The sequence below is a fragment of the Larus michahellis genome, chromosome 5, assembly GCF_964199755.1.
Source record: "Larus michahellis chromosome 5, bLarMic1.1, whole genome shotgun sequence".
Lineage (NCBI taxonomy): Eukaryota > Metazoa > Chordata > Aves > Charadriiformes > Laridae > Larus > Larus michahellis.
In genome coordinates this window covers 32,577,458-32,601,559 of record NC_133900.1, presented here as the reverse complement: position 1 = coordinate 32,601,559, position 24,102 = coordinate 32,577,458, and the positions used below count along the sequence as shown (strand labels likewise).

General features: G+C 42.2%; 1 protein-coding gene across 3 annotated transcripts in view; it reads right to left on the bottom strand.

Annotated features, from left to right (window-relative positions):
• Window positions 1-24,102, bottom strand: part of EMCN (endomucin) — a 57,408-nt gene that overhangs the window by 11,076 nt on the left and 22,230 nt on the right. For all 3 annotated transcript variants that reach the window (XM_074589483.1, XM_074589481.1, XM_074589482.1), the window contains exons 5-10: window positions 17,807-17,929; window positions 11,327-11,359; window positions 7,526-7,591; window positions 5,897-5,992; window positions 4,122-4,146; window positions 3,024-3,085 (exon numbers count right to left, since the gene is read on the bottom strand). In XM_074589483.1, coding sequence (XP_074445584.1) covers window positions 3,024-3,085; window positions 4,122-4,146; window positions 5,897-5,992; window positions 7,526-7,591; window positions 11,327-11,359; window positions 17,807-17,929 — 405 coding nt within the window. The remainder of the gene's footprint in view (window positions 1-3,023; window positions 3,086-4,121; window positions 4,147-5,896; window positions 5,993-7,525; window positions 7,592-11,326; window positions 11,360-17,806; window positions 17,930-24,102) is intronic.

The window sequence follows — 24,102 nt, the reverse complement described above, 5'->3', positions numbered from 1 at the left end:
TTGCTGATGATATTGCTCGATTAAAAAACGTTACTTTAGGCCAGGCTTAATTGAAAACTGTTCTTTTCCTGTATTCTTTCACATAAATTGTAGGTGTTTGAAATAATATCCTCGATTAAATCTAATTCAGCTATGCTTCTGAAAAAGGAGTTTTTTCTTTTAATTTATAATCAGAACCTAATTTTAGAAGTCCTAAAATAGGATCCTTCAGTAGTCAATGGACCTCCATAGGTCAGCTCATTCCAGTTCAAGATACATGTCCAAGGCAGATGGGATAAATAGCCCTCTGGACACGTATATCTCTTTCAACTGACTATGTGCAGCTGGCTTAGTTTTTAGATAGATAAATTAAGGCAAGATTAAACTCACCCTAACATTTGATCAAGATACACCACGCACAACACTGCCACCGGGTTTTTCTAGGTTGCCTGCTTGAGCAGTTCGTAGGTCGTATCCTTATTTGGTTTTTATATATGGTTTTTACACATTTTTGAAACAATTATACAATCTCAAGGTCTTCTGTTTGGAATAATAAAAGTAAAAATTTTAAAAAGGTATACTTATAATTAAGCTTCAATTGAATAAATGTCAAAGCATGTTGTATGTATCCTTGTATGTTGTTATACGTATGCTTGATCTTAGGCAGCTGAGCAGGCTGGTGATAATGAGAAGATGATGTAGGTCTATCTGTAAAGTTAAGGCTGCTCTTAAGAACTTCCTAGTTTTAGTCTAAACTTTTTGTAGTTTTATTGGTATATACAATCAGAGGCAGCTATAATACACACTTTCTAAATGGTTGGACAATGAATTCATTTTTTAATTGAGCTGGATTTTATGTGTCTAAAAAGGAAAAACAAGAACACATGTAAAGAAGTTTTACACAGTGCAATTGTTTTTCGGTAGTTCTAAGAGGGACCACAAGTCAGACGTTTCTCAAGTTTCTATCTGTACTACAAGAAACACTTTCCTTTATGCCTGAGCTTTTAATGAAGCAAGTAAATCGTATTCGAATGGGCAGGCATCCTAACATATTCGAAAATACCTGCATGAGTGACAAATATTTCTGTAAGAAAACAGGCCCTTCTTTCAGAGTGCTTTTAATTGAAGAAGTAAAGTGTCTCTAAAGACTGGGGGAAAAAACAGGACTTCCATTTCTGTGAAGGCATGTTTAATTTTGAAACTTATAAAGATGTAAGAATTCAAGTGAAAACAGTAGCTAGTTCAAATATGAATTGTATTAATGAGAAGAGGGCAAGAATCTTGTCTTCTAAGTGGTTATGACTCATACCTTCCAATTATAGCATGCATACATCATACTTCAGTAAAAAAGAATATCAAGCATCCTCTGGATGGAAGAAATTCAGATACTTGGTGAGCCAGTAGCTGATTAACAGGCACCAGACCTCACCTTGTGAAAAAAACCCCAAAAACCAGCGAGCCTGTGTCTTTTCTCATTTACCCTGCTGTAAACCACAAATAATTCTCCTGCTGCCAATGAAGTTATTGTATTGTTGAGAGCAGTATGAGGGCAGAATCAATCAAAAAAAATGTCTATGGAGTCCAGATTCTGACTTCATTCAGTTTTCAAAAAAAATACTAGGGTTTTAAATGTAAACATACACAGAACTCAATACCCCTTAAAGAAAAGCAAAAAGTCTATTCCCAAAGACATATACAAAACAAAACAAAAAAATTTAAAGTTCCCAGATCACAAAGCTCTGAAGTGCAGTCATTGAAGTGCCAAAGCATACTTTGCATTTACTCAGCAGCAGTGGGACAGAATGATGCAGCCTGCAATGGAGCATGTTTCTCCTCCTCCTCCTCCAGCCTGTTAGTGTGCTGCCCTGTGCCTGCACGGCTGCTGGGACCTTACACATCTCCTGTTTGTTGCAAGGGCTGCCAGAGTGGCCCTGTGGGTCTTTCGGATTGTGCAAGATCTTCTGGGAATTGCAGAGAAGGCTGGAAAGTGCAAACTGTGCTTCGCCAGGAAGTAGAGGACAGTTCAGATCAAACGCTGTGTTCCAGAGAACTTCTCAAGAATTTAGAGGAAAAGGGAGGGCAGCTATCAGGCAACCTCTGAATGTCATTAGGGGAAACAGACGGCCAGAAACCTTAAAAAAATAGCCTATAAAAGCATAAAGTAAGAGTCTCTTTTTCCTGGACGACTTGTGCAGATGACGCAGGAGCAAAGATGGAACCTACATGGCTGAGGAAGCGAACTGCAATGGGTGAAGTGAGAAGGTTTCACCACGACTAAGACTACCATGGGAGGTTTCTTCTTTGTTTGTTTTTTTTTTGTTTGTTTGTTTTTTTTTTAAATGTTGAATAGCTGGGAATAAGATTAGTCAGAATTTTGTTCTGCCTCAAATCTTATTTTTGCTACTTTGTTTCTTGCAGAACCTATAACTGCATCCATCTCTTCACTTATATTGATGAGATTTTGCTTTCTTTTGTGCATGTTATCTACAACCTCTGTTCCTTTGGGTTTTATTACACACATATTTTGCAAGAAACTGGATCAGTGAAGCACAGGACAGAGGAATTTGCAATGAGAGTAGGATTTTGTATGCAAAGGCTGGCTGGATACAGGGCTGACTGAACGCTGCTGCCACCAACTCCAGCAGAGCCCTGTTTACATGCAGCACTGACTCCCAAACCTTTTGGACCCAGGGATACTACCAGTCCTCAAACTTCCTTGTATAGTGATACCTAGCTGATAAATATCACGATCATGGTTACTCCTGAACATGCCCAGCTGTAGATCACTTACCATCAATGATGTTAAAAAATTATTTTCCCTAAACCAATCATACTTCTGACTTCCAAATACTGATACCCCACACAGTGCAGCTGCACCGCAGCTCTACAGGCTCCCGATGTGGGGATTTGCACCACAGAGGAACTGTTTGCAGTGACTTTGGCCTGACAGGAACTGAAGACGGTTTTACTAATGGAAATGACATCCCACAACTGTTCCTCTCTGTGCTCAGAGAGACAGACATACACACAGAGGAAACACTCACCAGTCTCAGGAGAAGTTGTCTTCACAGAAAGAAGTTTAACTCCTTCTTTATCTGATTGGGCCCTGTTGAAACCAGAAAACATTTAAGCAGACAGTCAGCATACAGCTCAGCATGAATGTCGGTCAGCCAAACAAAACTCCAAGATTATGATCCGAAGAAGGCAGCACCTATGCCAGTCTACACTTGAGGGCTTGAAATGGGCTTGGATGGGATCATGCATAAGTCTTGGTGGTGGAAAACACCATATACCAATATCTCTGAAAAAAATGCCTTTCTCTTAAAATATGTAATAAATCAATTTGCATGATTCCAGGTTCATTCTAGTGCTCCGCAGAAGTACATCTGGGAGAAAAGAGGGAGTCATCTTTTTTCTCTGTCAATACAAGGTGTCTAGCCATGCTGAATTGCAAGAAAGACCACTTCAGCTATCCAGGGAGTCAGGGCTAGCAAGTAAATCAGTAGCCCAAATATTGCTTTTGGTCATGCAAAACAGGCCACAGCCAGACCCAATGGCTTTTAGTATACACCTTCTAATAGATCTTTCTCAGTTTCGCGCTCCTGAAACTCCTTATGCTGATACTATTTTAACTGAGCCTCTGCAAATGGAGTAGAGTAGAGAAGATGGGACAGAGAGAAATTAAATAATGGGGGACAACGAAAAAGAAAGAGAAAAATAATCCAGAATAAAAAACATTAAAAACAGAAAACATGAACAAAAGAATGGAGATAGGAAAGGATCAGGGCGGGACGGGGGGGAAGCCACAATCAACGGGGCAAAAATTGAAAAAAAGAGAAAAAAGACTGGGCCATTTGGCCCTGTGACACAGCATAAGCCATTTATCCCTTTCAAAAGGATCCACTGCAAAACAGTTGAGAGCTATCACATTTCTGTCCATGCTGGAACAGCTGCTTATCATGCATACAGGTGTACAATAACTGCAAGTGCATCACTTTCATCAGGATACTTCTCTTTGGGGCGGCAACAACTTATTATGTTTAAACAGAGAAAGATCAAAGAAAATCTCATGCAGAATCTGCTGCATTCACAAGTACCCCATGATAGATCTCAAAGCAATGAAAAGACAGGATTCAACGTACTGTTCAGTGCCGTTTTCTGGTCTCTCTGGAAGAAGGAACAAAGTTAGTATCACTTTGACTGCTGGAACTCTGATAAGTAAACATTTAGACATAGCTATTGCAGTTGCTGTCACAAGGCTTAGTTGTGATTTTGCAGTATGGCATTAAGTACATTAACACAGTCAACGAGCTTGAATGGCAATTGGTATTTTTCTCATTTGTCTTCCCAAAAGATAACCATGTCATCTGTGAAAGTGAACTGATATTGCTTGAATCGATACTTCTGAAAACTAGGGAGAATAACGTGACCTGTGCAAGAGCACAACAGAAGCACATTTTTCTCTGCAGTTCCCAAATCCCCGGGTAGCTGGCACAGAGGAGGCGAGCATGCAACGGTTCTCGAGTAAAGAACAACTGAGCTAGAAGATACAGGGTGAGCGGAGTGAGAGAATAAGCTGCCAGACTGTATGCTTTGGGGGTTTAACCTGGCATGACATCCGAGAACAGAGTCTGTCATCCCCACTGATGAGGAATGTGTTTCTCCCCCAAATGAATCATATTTTACTCTTATGTGCAAGTGCGGGCAGATGGATGGGGCCAAGGGGTTACATCGGAGACACGGGGCCAATTCTAGCCCCATAGCACTGGGCACAGGGCTCTCCATCCACAAGGGAAGCACACTGGATAGAACTGAATAAATCCTGCGGGAAGCACCACAATTATTGATCTACTCTCTCTAGCTTCCAAGTGAATTTGTTAGTACTGTGCCTGCTGGCATTTGTGCATGGGGGAGGCTGGCAAGGAAATGTTCTTCACCTTGTGTCTTTACCACTCGACTCCAAATACTCAGTAATTTCCTAAGCAAGGATCACACTTCCTCTGTTTATCTGGGTCTGGTTTTCCATGTCATTGGCTAAATTGGTTACGACACACTATTTGCCTTGGTCTACAGCTTCAACGCCCTGTTGTGAGCTTATATTTCCAAGGCCTGGTGATTTCACAGTTGAAGCTCTGCACAGGTCTCCTAACTCATGCCAGCTCGCAGGGAGAGAAAAACCACAGTCTGGATTCGAATCTGTGTTTTCACTCAATGGAGAATTGCATTTGCTTGTGGCCCACTCAGAAAACTCTTTGAAACATTTGGCAAATGGAATTCAGTGGAATTATACCCCATTATCTGAAGTATTTCATGGACAGCATCAAAACAGATACTGGCTTTAGCTGACCTGTCAAAATGACTGTTTCTGAAAATACTGTTTGCTCAGGTATTTTGTTCCCATATACATTATACCGCAACTGGAAAATTTTACTTATATATAATGTATGTAACTGTGTGTATGTATGTAAATATCAGGTATTTCCTACAAGAAAACACTGATATTTCTTTGCCTCTATTTAGAACAGAGATAAAATAAATATAGTGATTTTGTTAAACAATATACCCAAACTTAGTTTTCACTGCTTTTTTCTACCTTATTGATTGATTGTGTTAGCACAGCTGCTTCTTAGCTCTTTGTAGCTGCAAAAACGCGAACAAGAAGCTTTATGGTATTATGTATTCTCCAAAAATCGCAGTCATTTTTGCTCCCTCTGTTCTTCCTACTGATTTTGAAAATGAAGTGTTACTTTCCTACTTTAAGCAAAATACTTTAAAATACAAGAAGGTTCCCTATCAGACTACTGCAACATCTATGGTTAAGGTAATCTAATAAGACTCCGGAGATCTTTTAATACTAAAAAAAGCACATTGATTCCTGCCCCTCCCCCCTTCCCCCCCGAGAAATTAAACCAAATACCTGGAGTTTTCTTCTGGCACATTCTGTACAAAGCCACCAGTGAGAAGGCAGAAAGGGTAATGACTATCAAGGTGATCACAATTGGCAAGATAACGCCTGCAAAAGAGGGAGAACATCATTTTGCCTGCTGCCCCGGGCTTGCGTTGGCTCCGTCTACAGGCAGTCGTGTGCACAAAAGCAAAAGGCACCTCCAGCTCCACTTCACTAAACACCACCAATTTCTCTGGAGCAGGGTAACCTGATACTCCTCCTATTCCTCCCGCATCCATGAGCCTCAAGCTCGCAGCCTTTGTGGAGGTAGGATTTAGGCACCTTCCTTCCCCAGCCTTAGTCCTTCCCTGGCATGCGTGCTGCCCTGTGGAGCCAGTTTCACCCATTTTTCTGTAGGAGAGCGCCCCACTGAGACCACCGTAATCTTGATCAAAACACTCATGATTGACCCCCAGTGTGGATGGTCCCCAAAGGTTTTGCAAAACAATCGTGCTTCAGGAATACATTTTTGACACACGCAATTTTTTTTTTCCTCTTTTTTGAAAACAAGACTCATCTGAAAATCAGCAACTGAAGTGATTATTTCTCTTTTAACATTGTATGCCCAGAAAGACACCAAGGAGTTACATAATTCAGTAACATTCCCCACAGTACTTACAACCAGGGATAGAAAATGCAAGATCTCCTTTTTAAATGAGGACATTTCTTTCCTTTTATTATTTCCCACCATCTGCCATTTCCTGACAGGTGTTTCCCAGCCAAGAAGCGAAAAGGAAAGAATTATGTAATGAAGAGAAGCTTTCCCGGGAAAATATATAAGCCCAGTTTCTCCCCATTTATCTTTTTTTTGGCAGCGATTGGCCACATTCAAATCAGGGGAAGCTGCCGCTGCATTCCCACAGCTTTCCTCAGCATCAGCCGTCATGCCTGCCCAATATTTAGAAACAGCATCTTTGATGGCTCTTGATGCAATTAATATTTAATATTCATATAGATGCGTGTGTGTGTGTGTGTATCTGTGGAACTAGAGGGAGAACCCAGAGACAAGTTTACAGTGCAAAAACATCAAACATATTTTGCTAAGCCAGTACTTTGGGTAGGAAATAGCAGATCTGCAGCAACACTGTTGCCCTAGAGATGCATAATATTAAAATAAAAGATTAAGTAACGTGCACCATGCAAATATCAAGGGCTTGAAGAATATCCAGAAGACTCCCTCCTAGTCCTCCTCTCCCATGACAATATGAACAATATATTCATGTAATACATTCATAACAACATATTCATATAATATGTGCTCATAATGGTATATGAACAACATTTTCATACGTTTTCTTGTGTCTTCTCCCACAGGGGATGACTCTGTTCATATTTTTTTCCAGTTTTATCACTTTGACTTTAGTCCTTGGGAATAATTGTGCGGCTCTCCAGTGAGAGTGGTGTCGACTTATTAAGCTCTTATTCTCTTGAGAGGAGTTTTACAACAGGCAGTTAAATTGGGTTTATAATAGGGTCTACATCTGGTAAGGCTAGAAATAAAACTGCCAGTGTCGTTTCTGTGCTACTCCAATCGCTCATCAAAAGTCAAACTGATCAACTGAAAACTCAAAAGCTGGACAATAAAGCAGGAACACTCACTAGAATAGTGGATAGCACTCTCTGGCACTTTCTTGTTTCCAGAACTGCTTCCAGGACCAACAAAAGCTAGAATTGCAAAAGAAATATTGCCTTTCAGGTTAACATGTAATTGCTGGTGCTCCCCAGACAACTCTCCCTGAAAAATTACCCTCCCAAAACAACTTCTGTGTCCCTAGTTCTGAAGCCATTTGGTGCTCCACAGCTATAGTTCTTCTCAGTAATACCTGGATAACTTGGCAAGAGGGGTGGAAAAGTTTATCTAGTATGGACTAGAAGAAACACACACTTCACATGGGTGCAGTGCATAGGATCGTCTGCTTGTCCACTTACAGGTTATGAGCTACAAACTTTTTCACTTTTAAGAGGTTAAGGTACTGTTCAACATTAGAAGAGATATCTTGACAAGCAAATAAGTAAGCAAGAGAGTGAAAATTAGACTTGCTTCCAAAAGAAGACAGACCAAAATTTTTCACTGCTAATTATAAAAAAGTGCTAATAGCAGATGAAGAAGTCTAAGGACATGCAACATTAGTAGCTAGCAATTTTCTTGAGTGTGTTATAAAGGGATGTGTGCACTCTCCCTGCCACATTTGGGGACAGCAATGACTGTTGGGAGCCTCTGGGCATTTTTTCATGGCAGGGTTTAAAGGAATGCATTTCTACCTTCAGGTGCTAATCTGAATTTCAGTCAGGTATCAACAACCCAAGATATTAATTACCTTGTTGCATACAGTCTGTGGAAAAAGAATCACTGAATTTGAAAAGAGAAAAAAGAAAAAGCAAACATCGGTGCTTCCCTAGTTACATTATACAGCACACATGATTGTATATTCCATATTGGATGGAGGCTTGGGTGGACGTGTGCTTGCTAACACTGAAGAAGCTGATCAGCAGGACAAATGGACAGCTAGATGCCTAGCATTGCAGTTGTAATGCAAAGTTGTGCATTTCCATTGCTCATTTAAATATCAGAAATGGCTCTGAAACGCGCCTGGGGAAGGTGGTCTGTTAAGCAGTGGGGCTAGTAGAGAGTGTGGCTCTGTATATAAGTAGTGAGAACATGGTAGCAGACACTGAGACTCTCATGCATTGCTCAGGTACCCATTCATGCCCCATACACCTGTAGGGATGCACAGAAGAGGGCTCAACTTCATGGGCAGAAACTACAAAACTAGCCGGGTCATTAAAACCAATTTCCCAAGGCCATTTTGAGGGCTAGAATACAATTTTTTTCTGCTTGGTCTCTGTATGACAGGTCCACCTTTTTTACAGATGGATTTTTTACTTTTTTGTATAGGCAGTACATGTAATTCTAGTTTGCTGAATTAGAGTAACAAACAAGGTTTGTTTGTCCGAACCCTGTAGGGGTTCCTTGCTGTAATGATTTCAAAAACTGGGGCCCGCTATTGATAAATTTTTTGGTGAGTGTTTTTTCCCCACCATTCTCCTTTTGCCAATATTCCCAATCTCACAACTTATTGGTCTGTTTGGATATATAAGAATACATTTTCTCCTGCCTGATGCAAGAGGAGGAAGGCAGAGAACAGCCAGGGGGCAGTTTCCCCACAGCTTTGCTGGGTATGCCAGTATACTGGATTTTCCAGGTAACTAGGAGCCACATGGTTCTACTTAAAAATTTATGTGGATTGACTGGTAGTGCAAAGGGAAATATTTGAGAGAGCTGTGTTTTCATTTTTATTCTGCTGTTGTGTAGCTGTGTGAATTTTGGGCAGATTGTTTAGCTTCCCTGTTTCCTTTCTCCCCCTCCTTCCCCCTTTCATTTGTCTGGCCAGAGACTGAAACCTCCTGGGGAAAAGTGATCATTTACTATGTGCTTGTGTGGTGCCTAAACAATACAGCCACAGCTGAGACATTCTGATGCTACAGTGTAGGAAACAATCATTGTCTGAGACGCTTATCTCTGAAAAATCACTGTTTCTTTAAAGCAGAAGTTCTCTCTCTGTGGTGCCTCTCTGCTGAGCAGTGATAATGCAAGGCTGGAAACTGTGAGCCATCATCAAGTGACTGAAATAGTTCTTATGACTTCGTAATTCCATGTGATTGGTTTAGATTTCCCAGGGAAATACTACTGCCCTTTTCCCTACTTTACCTGATATACTGCATGATATACAGGGCAAGCAGGCAATTATCACAGCAATGAGTTATCCTGGATACTGACTGAAAATGTCAACAGAAACAAATTACACTGAAAAACAGGAACATGTGTGCCTGCATTTGTGCAGCATCTCCTCGGGAGAAAAACTGAAGATTCAAATTCTCTGGTTATTTTTCTAGTCCTCTATGAAATGACCAAGATGTGAGTAATGCGGAAAGACAAATCCATAGGTCAGGTCAACCCCCGCTATCAATACAGGCTGGGGGATGAAGGGATTGAGAGCAGCCCTGCCGAGAAGGACTTGGGGGTACAGGTGGATGAAAAGCTGGACATGACCTGGCAATGTGCACTCGCAGCCCAGAAAGCCAACCGTATCCTGGGCTGCATCAAAAGAAGCGTGGCAGCAGGTCGAGGGAGGTCATTCTTCTCCACACTGGTGAGACCCCACCTGGAGTACTGCGTCCAGCTCTGGAGCCCCCAACATAAGGACATGGACCTGTTGGAGTGGGTCCAGAGGAAGGCCACACAAATGATCAGAGGGATGGGACACCTCTCCTGCGAGGACAGATTGAGAGAGTTGGGGTTGTTCAGCCTGGAGAAGAGAAGGCTCGGGGGAGACATTATTGTAGCTTAAGTACTTGTATCAGTACTTAAAGGGGCCTACAGGAAAGATGGGGACAAACTTTTTATCAGGGCCTGTTACAATAGCACAAGGGTTAATGGTTTTAAACTGGAAGAGGGTAGATTTAGACTAGATACAAGGAGGAAATTTTTTACAATGAGTGTGGTGAAACACTGGAACAGGTTGCCCAGAGAGGCGGTAGACGCCCCATCCCTGGAAACATTTTAGGTCAGGTTGGACGGGGCTCTGAATAACCTGATCTAGCTGAAGATGCCGCTGCTCATTGCAGGGGAGATTGGACTAGATGACCTTTAAAGGTCCTTTCCAACCCAAGCTATTCTATGATTCAAACTACCTGAGATCATAAATGAGAAGTACAATAGCTAAAAAGAAGCACTACTGAATGAATAAAATGGATTAAGCAATTGAAAACTTTAACTCAGTTATCCACTTCATTCATTGAAGTTTCTCATAAGTCAGTCCATCCTGTCTACTTTCTCTGTATCTGGAAAGCGAATCTGGAAGATATTTTCCAGCTATGGAATGATATGGGATCAGAATAACAATCCATCACGGTAACAGGAGGGACAAGCAGGACTGCAGGGACCGGTACAGAAGAGACTGTTTCCTGACAAGACCAGAGAAAGGAAAATAGGACAATACAATTCACTAGCACAGGAAACTCTTGCCTTACTCTGGGACCTGCTGCTTCTAACCACAGTTCAAGGAATGGGAGCCACTGACAAGAACAAGCTTCTTGGTAAACACTCTATTTATATCAATTCCCTATTGCATCATGCAACATGCCAGGCCTGATTTTTTTTTTGTGCTCCCACCCTGTTGCCTTTTCAGTGTCTGCTAGTCCAACATGGCATTCCGCTGAAATCACAGCAAAGTTACTCACTGCTACAACTTGAGCACCAGTTCTCTGCTTCTCTGCACTATGCTTCAGGTTCATTCTTCCCCCCAGAGCCTCCTTGTTCCCTGAATATTTCCTTTCCTCAGGCTGCGCCCCCTCCGACCCCACACCAGCCCTTTTCACCAGCGTGCACAGAGCTCTTACTTGTTGAGTCTGTTGGGGAGCTCACGTGAAGGCCTGCAATAAAACAGAAGGAACAGGTTTATTAGTAACTGTTTTAAGGTTAGATGTCCAGAGTCTTCACATACAAACTGGCAGACTCTAGGAACGTGCTCAGCAACCCCACAAGAAATGCTGACCCAGAACTGACATGATGACACTCTTCTCAAGCCCAGAAAGTTTGAGCTGTGAAAGTCTACAGACATCCCTTATAGATGGGAGCAGAATCCAAAGCACAGCCTACGCTGGGTTGTTATTCTGCTTAAGAGGAGAAAATCCTGAATTAATTGATACATTCCTAAAAAATTCCTCCTGCCAAAACCAAATAAGTGCCTGGGAGTGAATAGCTGGTATTTAACTGACAAATAAGCGTTTTAATAAAAGAACCTCAAATGCCTAATTGAGACACGTCTTCAAGTGTCACAAACCCCTTTAAAAATGAATCTTCATTAATTATCTTGGTGCTTTTGGCTAGCAGACTGCCGAGCAGCAGGAGTTAAGAGGCATTGGTAATGAAGAAGAAATGGACCTTGCAGAGCGCTGTGAACAGTGCTTACTGGCCTGCTACTGTCAGCTTCCCCCGGCCATTTCACAAGTTTTTGGTGCAGAACAGTAATTTTTCGTTAGCTTTTTGTTAGTATGCTGCTGCTTTTGTGTATCTAGACTGTAGCATGCTTGGAAATTAAGGTGGCTGTGAATGCTTCACATTTGGAGGCTAGCCACAGGCAACCATCACTCCCACAGTAATTTTTACTATGTCGCATTAAATCTTTTTGCAATCACTTTAAAGTCGAAGGGAGCTGGGCACCTAACTTGTCTGTATCTTTTGAGAATATCCACCTGTGTGAACTGGCAGCAAAACATGTGTCTGTTCGTACAAGACAGACTGTCTCTTGCCAGGGGCTAGTAGACTGGCACTTTGCCCGCCTGGTGAGGCCTCTCACACTGCATTACTGGACCTACCATGGAAAAAAAATCCCTCAGGCAATATATCCTTAGCAGTCGCTTATTATTTTGAGGTATAACTCACAGCATTTGGTCACCTTCCTCTAGGCTGGAGGGCACCATTAAAGCCCCCTTGTTGGGTCTCCTCCGGGTTCACTGCTGCCACAGCATCTGTGGGGAATGTGGTGCATCTGACCCTGTCCCAAGAGCTCCCTGGGAGGATGCGATCCACCAGGAGCAGCGTGAAGGCAGCCATAATTCCAGGCAGGCATTGAGCCTCTCCATTGAGTTCCTGGGCTTGCAGCACTCCTCTTCTGACCGGGGTCCCCGGGGAGTACAAATCCACTCTTATGCCCTCGCTGTACTTTCTGTGCTGCGGACAGATACTTTGCACAGACAGCTCCTACCACTGGAGCTGTAACAGGAGTGAAGCACATTATTCTGCTGCTGTGAATGTACTTTGAAAACCAGAATGGCTGCTCATGTTTTTCCTCCTCTCTGCACCCAATTAAAACCATGGATCACTTGAGCCACTGGGGTGCAAATAACCACTTTTGCTAATGATATATGTGACAGAGCTTTAACTACGTTTTAAGCACAAACACACATGAAAAGAACATTCAGGTTGAAAAACCAAGTACTTAAAAGTCAGCAATAAGAGCTCTTCTTGAGCATACTAAATATTAGTAATGCTAAGTACTCTGAAGGTATCTCACCCTGGCTTCCTAGGATCCAGAGGAGACTTTTTTTCCTAAGCCTTTTTATCATCTCATCAATCCATCTGAAAAAAGCAGTGTCAACCTTGCTCAGAGAGGATCTCTGTGATGATTCATTAAGCGATGTTTATAGCATGTTTGGGCAACATTAATGACAAGAGCCAAGGAAAAGCTTTCGGGAAGTTAATAACTCGCCTGTCAAAGGAGGTTTGGAATGATACACAGTACAGAATGCAGCAGGACACATACCTGGCATTAAGGAAACATCCAAATATGATATGATTCCTTGCTACCCAAATACTGCCTTTTCTTCAGCCTATAAGCAGTGGGATCCCATGGAAAAAATACCATGTGATCACACAGCAATGGTTGAACAGGCAAATAGTAAAGCCCTGTGCATGCATATTTTTGTAGAAAGGCAGAAGACCTTGTAAAGTCTTACAAACAGATCACTTCTCTATGAAATTTCAAGTCTTGTCCCCCACGCCTGAGGAGAGTTGAGCTTTCCTAAGAAAATCCCCCAAGATTACAACAGAATTACACATTTTCCCTTAACTTCACTCATGCAAAAAATGTGAACCATCTTGGCTCAAATTAGAGCAAATAATAAATCAAAAAAGCATGTCAAGCCCGAGACTGATATCCAGGTTCAGCCCAAAGACTTAAGGTTTGTCAAAGCTGTATGCAGGTGACATAAGGCTCTGCAAACAAGAAGGGTCAGGCAACCTGCAGCTCAGTACTCACAGACACAACTAAAATCCATGCTGCTGTCCTGGCCAGACCTCATCACTTCAGTAAACCCAGACGGCAGAAATGATCCCAGGTAGGAAACATGACAGCAGCCCCCTGCCCTTCCTTCAAGGACTGTAGGAGCCTCCTGAGCCTTTGTTATTTTTTAAAAACTGCACTCATCTACACACAATAAAACTACAAGCATCTTTCCCAAAGATATCTCACCCAGATTCTGCTAGAGCATGAAAAATTAAATAGGAAAAATATTGTGCCCTTCTCTCTCTACCCCTGTCACCAGTCTGCAAGCAAGGCGCCAGCTCACCCTCTGTTCAGAGATTGCTCAGCCCTGCCACACAAACAAAGCTGTGCTTGTGGAGCAGTTCAGCAGGTGATTTCAGTTTGCATTTTCTAAATAACCATCTAGTGACCTTTTTGGTGGTGGGGTCATACACTGCTGTTCTACAGAAAGAGAAGGACAGAAGAAAAAGCAGCATTTTGCTTGCTAACATAGTTACTAGAGTTGTTCTATCTGCCTATTCAGAGCTTACCACATCCTTTGCTGCGGTGAGTTAGGGGGCAGATGCTCTGCATAAATAATCTGGGAAGATTTCCAGATTCGTCATGAAAAGTGAGCTGTGCAACACTGGCTGTGCTGAGTCCTCGTTGTGCAGTAAGGAGGACAAGGATAAAAAATTTGGCATATGACAGTGGTTTGACTTGAAAATACCTGTCTGAGTCAGTTCAGCGCTGGTTAGAAGCTTGACAGATGGAGAAAGAGACCAATAACTAACCTCTCCCCACTCTGTTCTCCAACAACTGCTACCTAAGCAGCCTGGATACCCTGCAGTTTGCTGCTTCTGTTTTTGGAGGGCAGCCACAAGAAACTGTGTTCACTGGCAAAACAAATGAATAAATTTGGCTGATTACTCAGAGGGGATACCACAATATAAACCAAAGCAACATTAAGAACTTTAAAACACCTTCCTTGACCTGACCATGCTATAGATCTGTAAATGCGTTAACTGAGGCTTTACTATATTTTCTATCTCCCAGGCACTTTGATTTTTGTCTCTCACTCTCTCTCTCTTTGTGAAGAAGCTGAAGACATGGTGGGTAATTTTTACCTAATATCACTATCCAGAATTCCTACACAGTTTGCGTACAGAAAGAGTCAAACCCTCCTTGTCTTAGTCACAAGAATTTTTCTTAGGGAGATGCCTCCTGTGAATCAAGTGAGTAGGATTTATAATTGGAGGAGTGCAATAAAGATATCAATAGATGCAGCAGGTTGATTCATCTGACAGTTTATTATAATAGATCATTTGATCTTACCACCCTGCTGGGTGAATTTAAGCTCATATTGCTTTATAGATTTTTTTTGTTGTTTAGGTCACAGAATAAAAAGCTACAATGCTTGCAGATTCTCAAATGTGTTTGGACTCTAGACTGATCCATTAAATCCCCATTTTTTCACTAATTAAACAAAAGGAGAAAATTAAATATTAGCAAGCAATCTGTGGAGGTGGAGAATGAGTAGGAGGTATATTACACCTGACAGCCAAAGTTAAATTTGAAGTGTATGTGTCAATGGCACACATGCAGGTTGCTCTCTTTGCTACAAACAGTCCCTTCTCTAACCTGGGTGAGCACTACACAGCCCTTCCTCCATGGCTGGTGGTTTCAATCTTCTTTAATACAGCAATACTGTTCTCTGATGTTTCTCCAAGTTCTTTCCTAGGCTCCCCCACTCATTTCAGTCTCTCTCCAGCTCTCTGTGGCACTCCTCCCACAACCTGATCTTTTGATATGGCTGATTGGAAATTTCTCTTCAAGATGTGCTTTTTTCTTTTTCTGCAGCAAGAAAGGAAATTTTCATCAAAATGGCATTTTTTTTCTAATGGAAAATGGTCTCAAACCTAAATATATTCTTTTGCATTGAGGTTAGCCAGCTGAATTATTTTGGTTGAGCACACCAAGTAGAAACGTTCTGTTTTGGATAAATTTCACATGAATTTGTCTTCCCCTGAGCTCCCACGCAGAAGCTGTGGCTTGGGTGCCTTCAGCTCGCAAGCTCTGCTATTCCCTGTGGGATGCAGCGTGGGATGCCCCATTGCGCATACCAGCCTCTACTCTGGTGAACAAAAGATATCCAGCCCCTATAGAAGCCCCTGAATGTGACATTTCAAAGAGCCGGGAATAAATAATCTAATGGAAGTGAGAGAGTCAGCATTTCTTCTAGTCTCAGCACAGAATAAAACAACTGGCTTCACACTTGCATTGCTTTAAAGACTATTAGGGTGCAGCACATGGCTTCCCTTGGCCCTGAAAGATTGCACGTAAGAGAAGAAATCTGTTTAGAGGGAACCAAAACATTTTTTCTTAAAGTCTTTAATGTATACAGAGAATAAGCGAGCAAAGGTGGCTTAAAGGTGCACCCATTTGGGATAAGCTACCTAACTGATCAGGGTGAGTAATGGGATTTCTTGCATATCTAAGCTGCAAGAAAGAAGGGAGGAGCTGGTGCTGCGAGGAGACGGGAAAGGTGTAAGTGTGGAAATCCTGCTGCAGGAGGAAGCGAGTTTGAAATGGTAGTTTTATGGGAACTCACAGTACTGGCTGTGCCAAGCACCTACACTGACTCCCCTGGGCCCTTTCTTTCTCAGCCAGGCAATTATAGTCCTGGTGTCTTGGGTCATCCCAGAGCTCAAGAAGATTTATTGGTTTTACAGCAATGTGACCTAAGGTGTTGACTTTCACAAACAGACCCAAGGAAGGTTGTAAAACTTTCTGGGCAAATTTTAAACGTAAAGCGTAATTGTACAAATAATGCAGTAGGTAATTCAATACACGTGATCCACATCCAGGTATGTATTACAATTATATTTTAACCTGGAGAATTTACTAGTGTGAGAGAACCTTTAATAAAGACATTGTGATTTACTGCTTTATTGCGGTGTAACAATGGTAAGGTTTCCATACCATGCACACATCTGCCAAAAGACACAAAACCTAACAGGATAATCAAGTAACTACAGCTCACAATATATGCATTACGGGGCGTAGCTTTGTTGAAATAATTGCAAAGAATCCCCCCTAAATTAGTGGCCTTGGCTTAAAAATGAAAAAAATCTTAACTTCCTTAAAATGCTTATTGTTATCTTTTTGCATGCTTCTAAGAATTTCAGTGTGTACTGAGCATATGATAGTACTCCACTTTTATATCCAATCCTATCTTCTATGAAGAAAAATCACAGTACATGCACATGATTATCTCTCACAAACACAATCCAGAGGTTGTTAAAATGAGTCTTGTATCCCCTGGGGGATGTTAAACATTAATAATAATTGGCATATGCAAACAAAGTCAATGTCCTTATTGGATTTACACATATGTAGATGAAAGTAAGTACAGAGTGAAGTGAGGGCTCAAGAGACCTTAAGAAAACCTGAATAAGTGGTTCTTCAAAAATCTAGGAAAGTTAAGCCACCTCAAAGCATAATAAATGATCACTCATATGACCTGGCATCTATGTTCACCTCAGCATTGCTTAGTGGATAAATACATCCAAACACACCCTAAACCAAATAAAACTAGACTGGAATTGGGAAGGATTAATATCTTTTTGACCCTGCATGTGACCATGTTGTGCTTTGAACAATGTCATTCAATTGGTAATATGTGTTAACTTGCCCTCCAGATTTATTAACAATTGAAAAATTATAGCTGTTTTCTCCTCTGTCTCCTTTGCTTTGCAGCCAGAAAATTTATCTCAATAACCTCCTCTGGCAGTCAATGCTACACAATGACCACATACAGCATATATAAAGATTGCTATCTTTTGTAATTTATATCCTCCTGTAATGACATTGAGTATCCCAAATGAATGTTTTGAAGTTCACCTATCACTCATCATAACTTCATAGCTAGATGACATGGACACAGCATACCCTGCATGAATAAGGAGGTGGCCCTCATTCCAGGACAACGCATAAGTGAAGAAGAGACTCGAAATTATTTGCATCTTTTTAACTGTTTGTATAGGAAAATAGAGTGTATGTTTTCAAGACTTACCTGAGGTTCCAGGAGCAGAAGTGGTTTTTTGTAGAGAGGTTGTAGAGGAAAAAGACCATCCCGTGGTAGACGAAGAATCCAAACTCCCATTTTGTGCCAATTGTGTTCCACTTTCTTGTGTAGCTGGAAATGAGACAGACATTCAGGTAAGATACACCTGTAAAAGCATTGTCTTAGATCCTGCACCATCCCCCAGACAAATATTCCTGTCATCAGAGAAGAGACTTAAGGTCAGAAAGCACTAGAGCTCCTGGTAACATCTTGTCAAGCAACGAACCATCCCTACAGAGTTGTTACTACTGGCATAGTTAAGGCATCTTTAAAGCACATCCTAGCATCAGAAACAGCCTCACATCTGTGCCAGAAGACAGCCTAGAGCTCTGACTTGGGAGCCCAGAATAACTAGACAGTCTTGCACCAAGAACAACATAAGCAGAAGATAGAAACTTGCTTACTGCCCTCTACCTTTAACTTTCATTTAACAAAAAATGGAGAAAAAAAAAAAAGCAAGCTTCAGCCACAACTGTCACATAATGCTATGTTGTAAAAAGTTTTAGGGATTGTAATTAAGAGCAGAATTAATTTTTTCATTCTGTGCTGTTAAGGCCTGGGAAATAATATATCCCTGCAAATTAATGTATGAAAAACTAAAGCGTCTTATTTCTGCTCTCACAGAGTCAATAGAGGATCAAGGCCACCTGTGTCACAAGATTTGCAGTTTAGGGTGAGTCCAAGGTGGTGGTGCAGGGCACCGCCTGACCTTGTGGAACTGAAGGTCACCAAATGACAACAAGAAAGAATTTAAGCTGTTCCAGCACAGCTGATAATTCCTACGCCTACGCTCAAACTTCAGCATAACAACAGGCGAGACAGTGCCTACTGAATAAAACATAGGGGTGCCCAAGAGTAACCTTATACTTCCTTTCTGATATAAACCAGAGATGCGACTGAGCTGTAAACTGTTTTCAGTGCCCCTTCATATGAATTTCAAACACCGGAACTAAAACAACTTTAGCAACATGATGTGCATGCAACATGTGAATGTTGAGGAATGCTTCATCACATGCTTTTTTCAGAAACTCCGATTACCAGTTTGACCCCTCAAAGATCCCTTTTCTCAGGAAAAAAACCCCAACACTTTGGGGGTGCTCCCTATTGTACCACCACACACCCTTAACTTGGACCTTCCCTTCCCCTTTTGTTTCTTAAGTGCAATACCTTGGAGAGACAACCTTCAAAAATCAGTGAGCTAAGAAAGACTGAGCAGAAGCCACTGGAGTCCAGGGATTCATACGACTTTGGGAACTGAGAGGAGGTGGGCAGCCAGGGATGGTATCTTTGAAGATCAAGGCATGGAAGGAAACCAAACTGAAAATTATGCTAAACAAGCTTAAATGCCTAAAAGTTTCACTGGAATTCTAGTGAATGAGAAGCATAATTTCACTGTCAGCTCCCTCCAGAAACCTCAGCATTGTACCCGTTCAGTATGCAAGCCCAATCTGTAGTAGAGATGATGGCAAAAGACCCTCTACATCATTTTTTACTATGTTATAATGCAAGGATCTCAGAACTTTAATCATTCCTGCATTCTCATCATAGAAGCTTTGAATGAAGTTTTAAAAGCTAATCTTTTCCACTTTTGGTTCTTACTGTGGTTGTTTCAGACTCAAATTTTAAATGTTGAATTTTAATCTGAGAGCAATTTAAAAGAAAAAGCAAAAACCCCAAAGAACCCGCTTCTCTCTTTAAGACGCACGGGCTTGTGACAGTAACAGCAACCATCTTGTGTCTCCCTTATCATAAGTTAGTAAAAGCTTGCATGGAAGAATGAAAAGTACAGCAGAATAACAGTAGGCCTTCATGTGCAGAGACATTTGAACATAAATACGCTTTGCAAATGCTGCAAAACAATTGGGTGTGTGGGAGAGACGAGGAGGGAGGCATCCAGTTGCCTTGTAACCCCATGGAGAGCTGTTTTCCCATGGGGATCACACGTTCCAGGCATCCTATCAGTCCTGGCAGCAGCCCAGCCCTGGGTGCTCCTCTTGTGTTTGGGAGCTGTGAGAACAGATTGTTCTCAGGAACACAGGCTGCGCGCTGGATATGCCTCGGCAGGGGATCACAGCATTTCCATTTCATTTTTTTTTAATTCAGCCTGGATGAAATTCTTCCTGCGACTCAGGGGTAGCACCAGGTATGACTCATGCCTTTACCTACAGCTTGGTGTGAAGCTTGTTGCATTTATTTCATCAGACTGCAAAACAGGCTCCCCGCTCCGGTGTCAAGGGGTGAAGTAGAGATGCTACGGTGCAAAAGTCCATGTGCCCTTTTTTACCACTTCCAAGACGAAAAACGCAACCTGGTGTGGAAGGTTTCCTTAATTCGACTGTAAGATTAAATCCTAGCAACCCAATTCTCTGCTGACTTGTGGATTTGAAGTGGCTTTTAAGCAGCATCCAAGCCTTACTCCTCATACACAGCATAGGCTGTACCATTAACACATTTAGCAGATCGAATAGCTTCTGTGCCAAAAGCCTATGGGAACAGAAGCATCCCTATCCAGCCACTGCTCACATAACACAACGGCAGCACTGACAGCACAGTACGCCTGCTAGAAATCTGCCTTTTTGGTAAATCACATAACTCATATCTATGCAAGGTTTAATTTGATCTCAACAGGAGGAAACAGTGCAAGTCCTTACTGCGGTGCCCATGCTCTGTGCGGGAACAGGCGGGGGACTCTGCGCGGGCACACGGTGACTCAGTTCTGCTGTCCCCACTGACACATCGCTGCAGTAATTCATCACGCTTCGGCTCAGCCAGCCGCAGCAAAGATTTCTGCCTGCCTGGCAGGGGGAGGCCCGGGCTCGCAGAAAAGCAGCACAGCAGAGGAGGGTGGCTGCTGCCATTGCTGCAATAGCACTCACATCATCGGTTAGTGGGTTTATTGTCAACAGCTGATTATGAATAAAAATGGTAAAGCAGTAAAGATTGTAAAATAGCTGTCCGAATGGGGCTGATTGCTGCAGCAGCATAACTCTGGTGGTGATGCAGCTCTGCCTGCTGATATTTTGATAAGATAAATGACAGTGTGTTAACGTGTATTTGTCAAAGGGATAATCAACAACAGGGAACCTGAAGCTGCTCTGCAAAGCTGCTGTCTGAGCCTCAGGTATTTCCTTACTCGTTGTGCTCTGAAAATCCTTCATTTTCTTTAACCAAGTTGAAATTAGAGACATATCCTCACTTGATCTTAGCATGATTTTCTACTTAACCTACGTATAATCCACACATATTTTGGCATTTCCTAACAGTACTTTAAATTTTCTTTACAGCAGGCAGTTACTTAACTAGCTTAGACATCATAAGATGCTTGAAGTAAGTGGCAAATACTCTGCATATACTCTGTGCAATGCAAGAAATATAGGCATCTCTACCTACGTGTGTTAAAACCTTACTTGGCCTATCAATGAATCAAGGGAACACCTTTACAGGACAGAAGGAACTACACCCAAACAATATTAAAATGTCAGAACAAGGGCTTTTTATGATGGAAGACTAAACCCCGACCCTTGAGCTCATACTTTAGCATAAACACACATATAGGCCTCACCCCTGTAATCAATAGCCTGAGAAACCGTTCGCATTAATGAATGCATTCATGAAAGCTTTGAAAAATCCCAGTGTAGCAAAACCAATGCAACTTCACGCCCGTTCAGAGGAATGGAAATTGGCTGGGGAGGTAACCAAGCAGATCTCAGCTTTAATGTTTACACTCATAGCTGATTGCATCTGCTGTCTGCCAGCTTTACATTTTCTGGTAAGCAAAAAACCCCAAGTATTTCAAAATATATGTTTTAAAACATCTCTCTGCCTAATATGTTTCAGCAGCCAACTATACTCAGTGTTTACCTATAGCATGTGGTAACGACCTGAAGACAATTGAGCAATCCACGTAGCCACAACTCTCTTCCGGTAGTTCTAGGGAAGTAAAGCTTCCTTCTTAATTACCAGTAGTTTGATAAAAAGAGAAAGAGTATTTTCTCCACTCTTTCCTTTTCTCACTTTTTAATACTTAATATTTTATTGTATCATGATGTATCATCATCCAGGAGAGTGGCATGAGATAAATTAGAAACACAACAGCCAAAAATCCCCTCTTACTTGTAATTTCATACCTTGACCACTGACCTTGCATAAAATGCTTGCTCTGTATCCAAGGGAGGAAGAACATAATCATAGAACCATAGGGTTGGAAGGGACCTCTGGAGATCATCTAGTGCAACCCCCCTGCCAGAGCAGGGTCACCTAGAGCAGGTTGCACAGGAACGCGTCCAGGTGGGTTTTGAATGTCCCCAGAGACGGAGACTCCACCACCTCTCTGGGCAGCCTGTTCCAGTGCTCTGCCACCCTCAAAGTAAAGAAGTTCCTCCTCATGTTTAGGTGGAACTTCCGATGCTCAATTTTGTGCCCATTACGTCTTGTCCTGTCCCCGGGCACCACTGAAAAGAGCCTGGCGCCATCCTCCTGACTTTTGTTGCATTTTATTTCATATTCTCTTTGATGACTGCAAGTGTCCCAGCATATGAAATCTGGATTGCAGATGCAACTTGCTGTAGTGTGGCACCATATATATTCTGGCTTTGGGGCCAGCACTGCACAAGTGAGGTCACTCTTTTGCCTAAATGTGAGCTATTGGATTTGACCCCTTATATTAATAAATATGAAGGTCAAGGAGACAAGTCTAATTGCTGGCTTCCAGTACAATAAACCGGGCAGGAGGGAAAAGAGGGAGAGATTGTACTTATGGCCTGCAGAGGAAAAGAATTCTGAATAGTTAAAAAAAAAAAAAAAAAAAGACAAAGTTGTTTGCATGATTTCACAGCATGTGGAGCACTGGGCGCTTTTTCTGAATTTATAATAAAAGGTGACAGCAGCCACAGAAATTGCAGTGGAGACAGGAAGCCCTGTCAAATCTCTGCTGTGTGAATGCAATCATTCTACTGAAGCTTTTAGCAGGTATTGAAGCAGAGAAAGCAATGGCCTCCACCACAAAACAAAAGAGGCGCCTGCTTTTTATTAAAAATCAGGTGTAGTAAAGGTAAAATTTGAAGTGTCATAAAGGTACTGCCTCCATCCCGTACAGACAGCCCAAAAAGGTGGAGAAGTGAATGCTAGTGGAACAGAAAAAGAAAGAATAGACAGCTTTCACCTCCTGTCTATGTTGAGAGTAGAAGTCTTGCTTTGCCTGTGCTCACTTCAGGGAGCGCGACTCCCCCAGCCCTGTGCTCCTGCTGGGGCTGCTGACAGGGGCTGGGAGGGTGCAGTGAAGAGAATGGCACCTCACCGTGCCGATGTGTGGGGTCGAAACAGAGACATGGCTGTAGCCTGCAGTCAGATGGTGGTTGAGGGCTCTGTGGGTTTCCTGCAAGGGCTGGCCACGCATTTGTACAGCCCCTGTGCCCTGTCCCAAAGCCACTACCCTTGTGTCCCATCCCACCCTTTTGCGCTGAAGCCCAGGCTGTGACTTTCTTGAAAGGTACACCAGAATTTTGTCATAAAAACTACTAAAATTGGTTTTCACATACACAGTTTTTCCAAAAAGCATTGAAAGAAAATATAAAGTCTTTTAATGCAGGGCAGTTCCCAATGCCTTCTTTACTTTTCCTGCTTACAAAGCGGAGTGAGAGGCAGGGAAGTCCTGGTTGTAAGGTTCATTTATCAACCATTTTTATCACAAGTTTTTGGGTATTTCTTTTAGCTTAAATGAGGATTTTTAAAAATAAATCACAACCCAAGCAACTAGGGACTGAACTCTAGCTGGTGGGAAGAGAACACAAGAGGAACAGAATGAAGGCGCGTTGGTGAAAACGTCACGCTCAGGTCCATCGTACCTCCAGCACGATCATACGTCCAGCACTAGTTTTAGTTTTCTGGGGCATCAGTGCGGAGCAGTGTCCGAAGCTAGGCTACACTGGCAGGTATGCCTTTCCTTGTTAGCTTTCCTGTCCCTGCTGGGAGCTCTACCTGTCACCAGTGTTTAGTTTTAGGTGCCTGTGCTGCTCCGGTACCCGCAAGCCAGGAGCCTTCGCCAAACCAAAAGGACTAGGAATCATATCCATGATGTGACACACCATGCCGTGCACTTTGGACAGGCCCACAGGGTCAGAAATGCAAGCTTTAAAAGATTCTTTGTGGCCTTCAGTATCACTTCAGCAGCTTGTGCATTGGCCAGACTGTATTCTGTGACTCACCGATACTGGCATTTAAAAGCCAAGCCAAAACACAAAAGACTT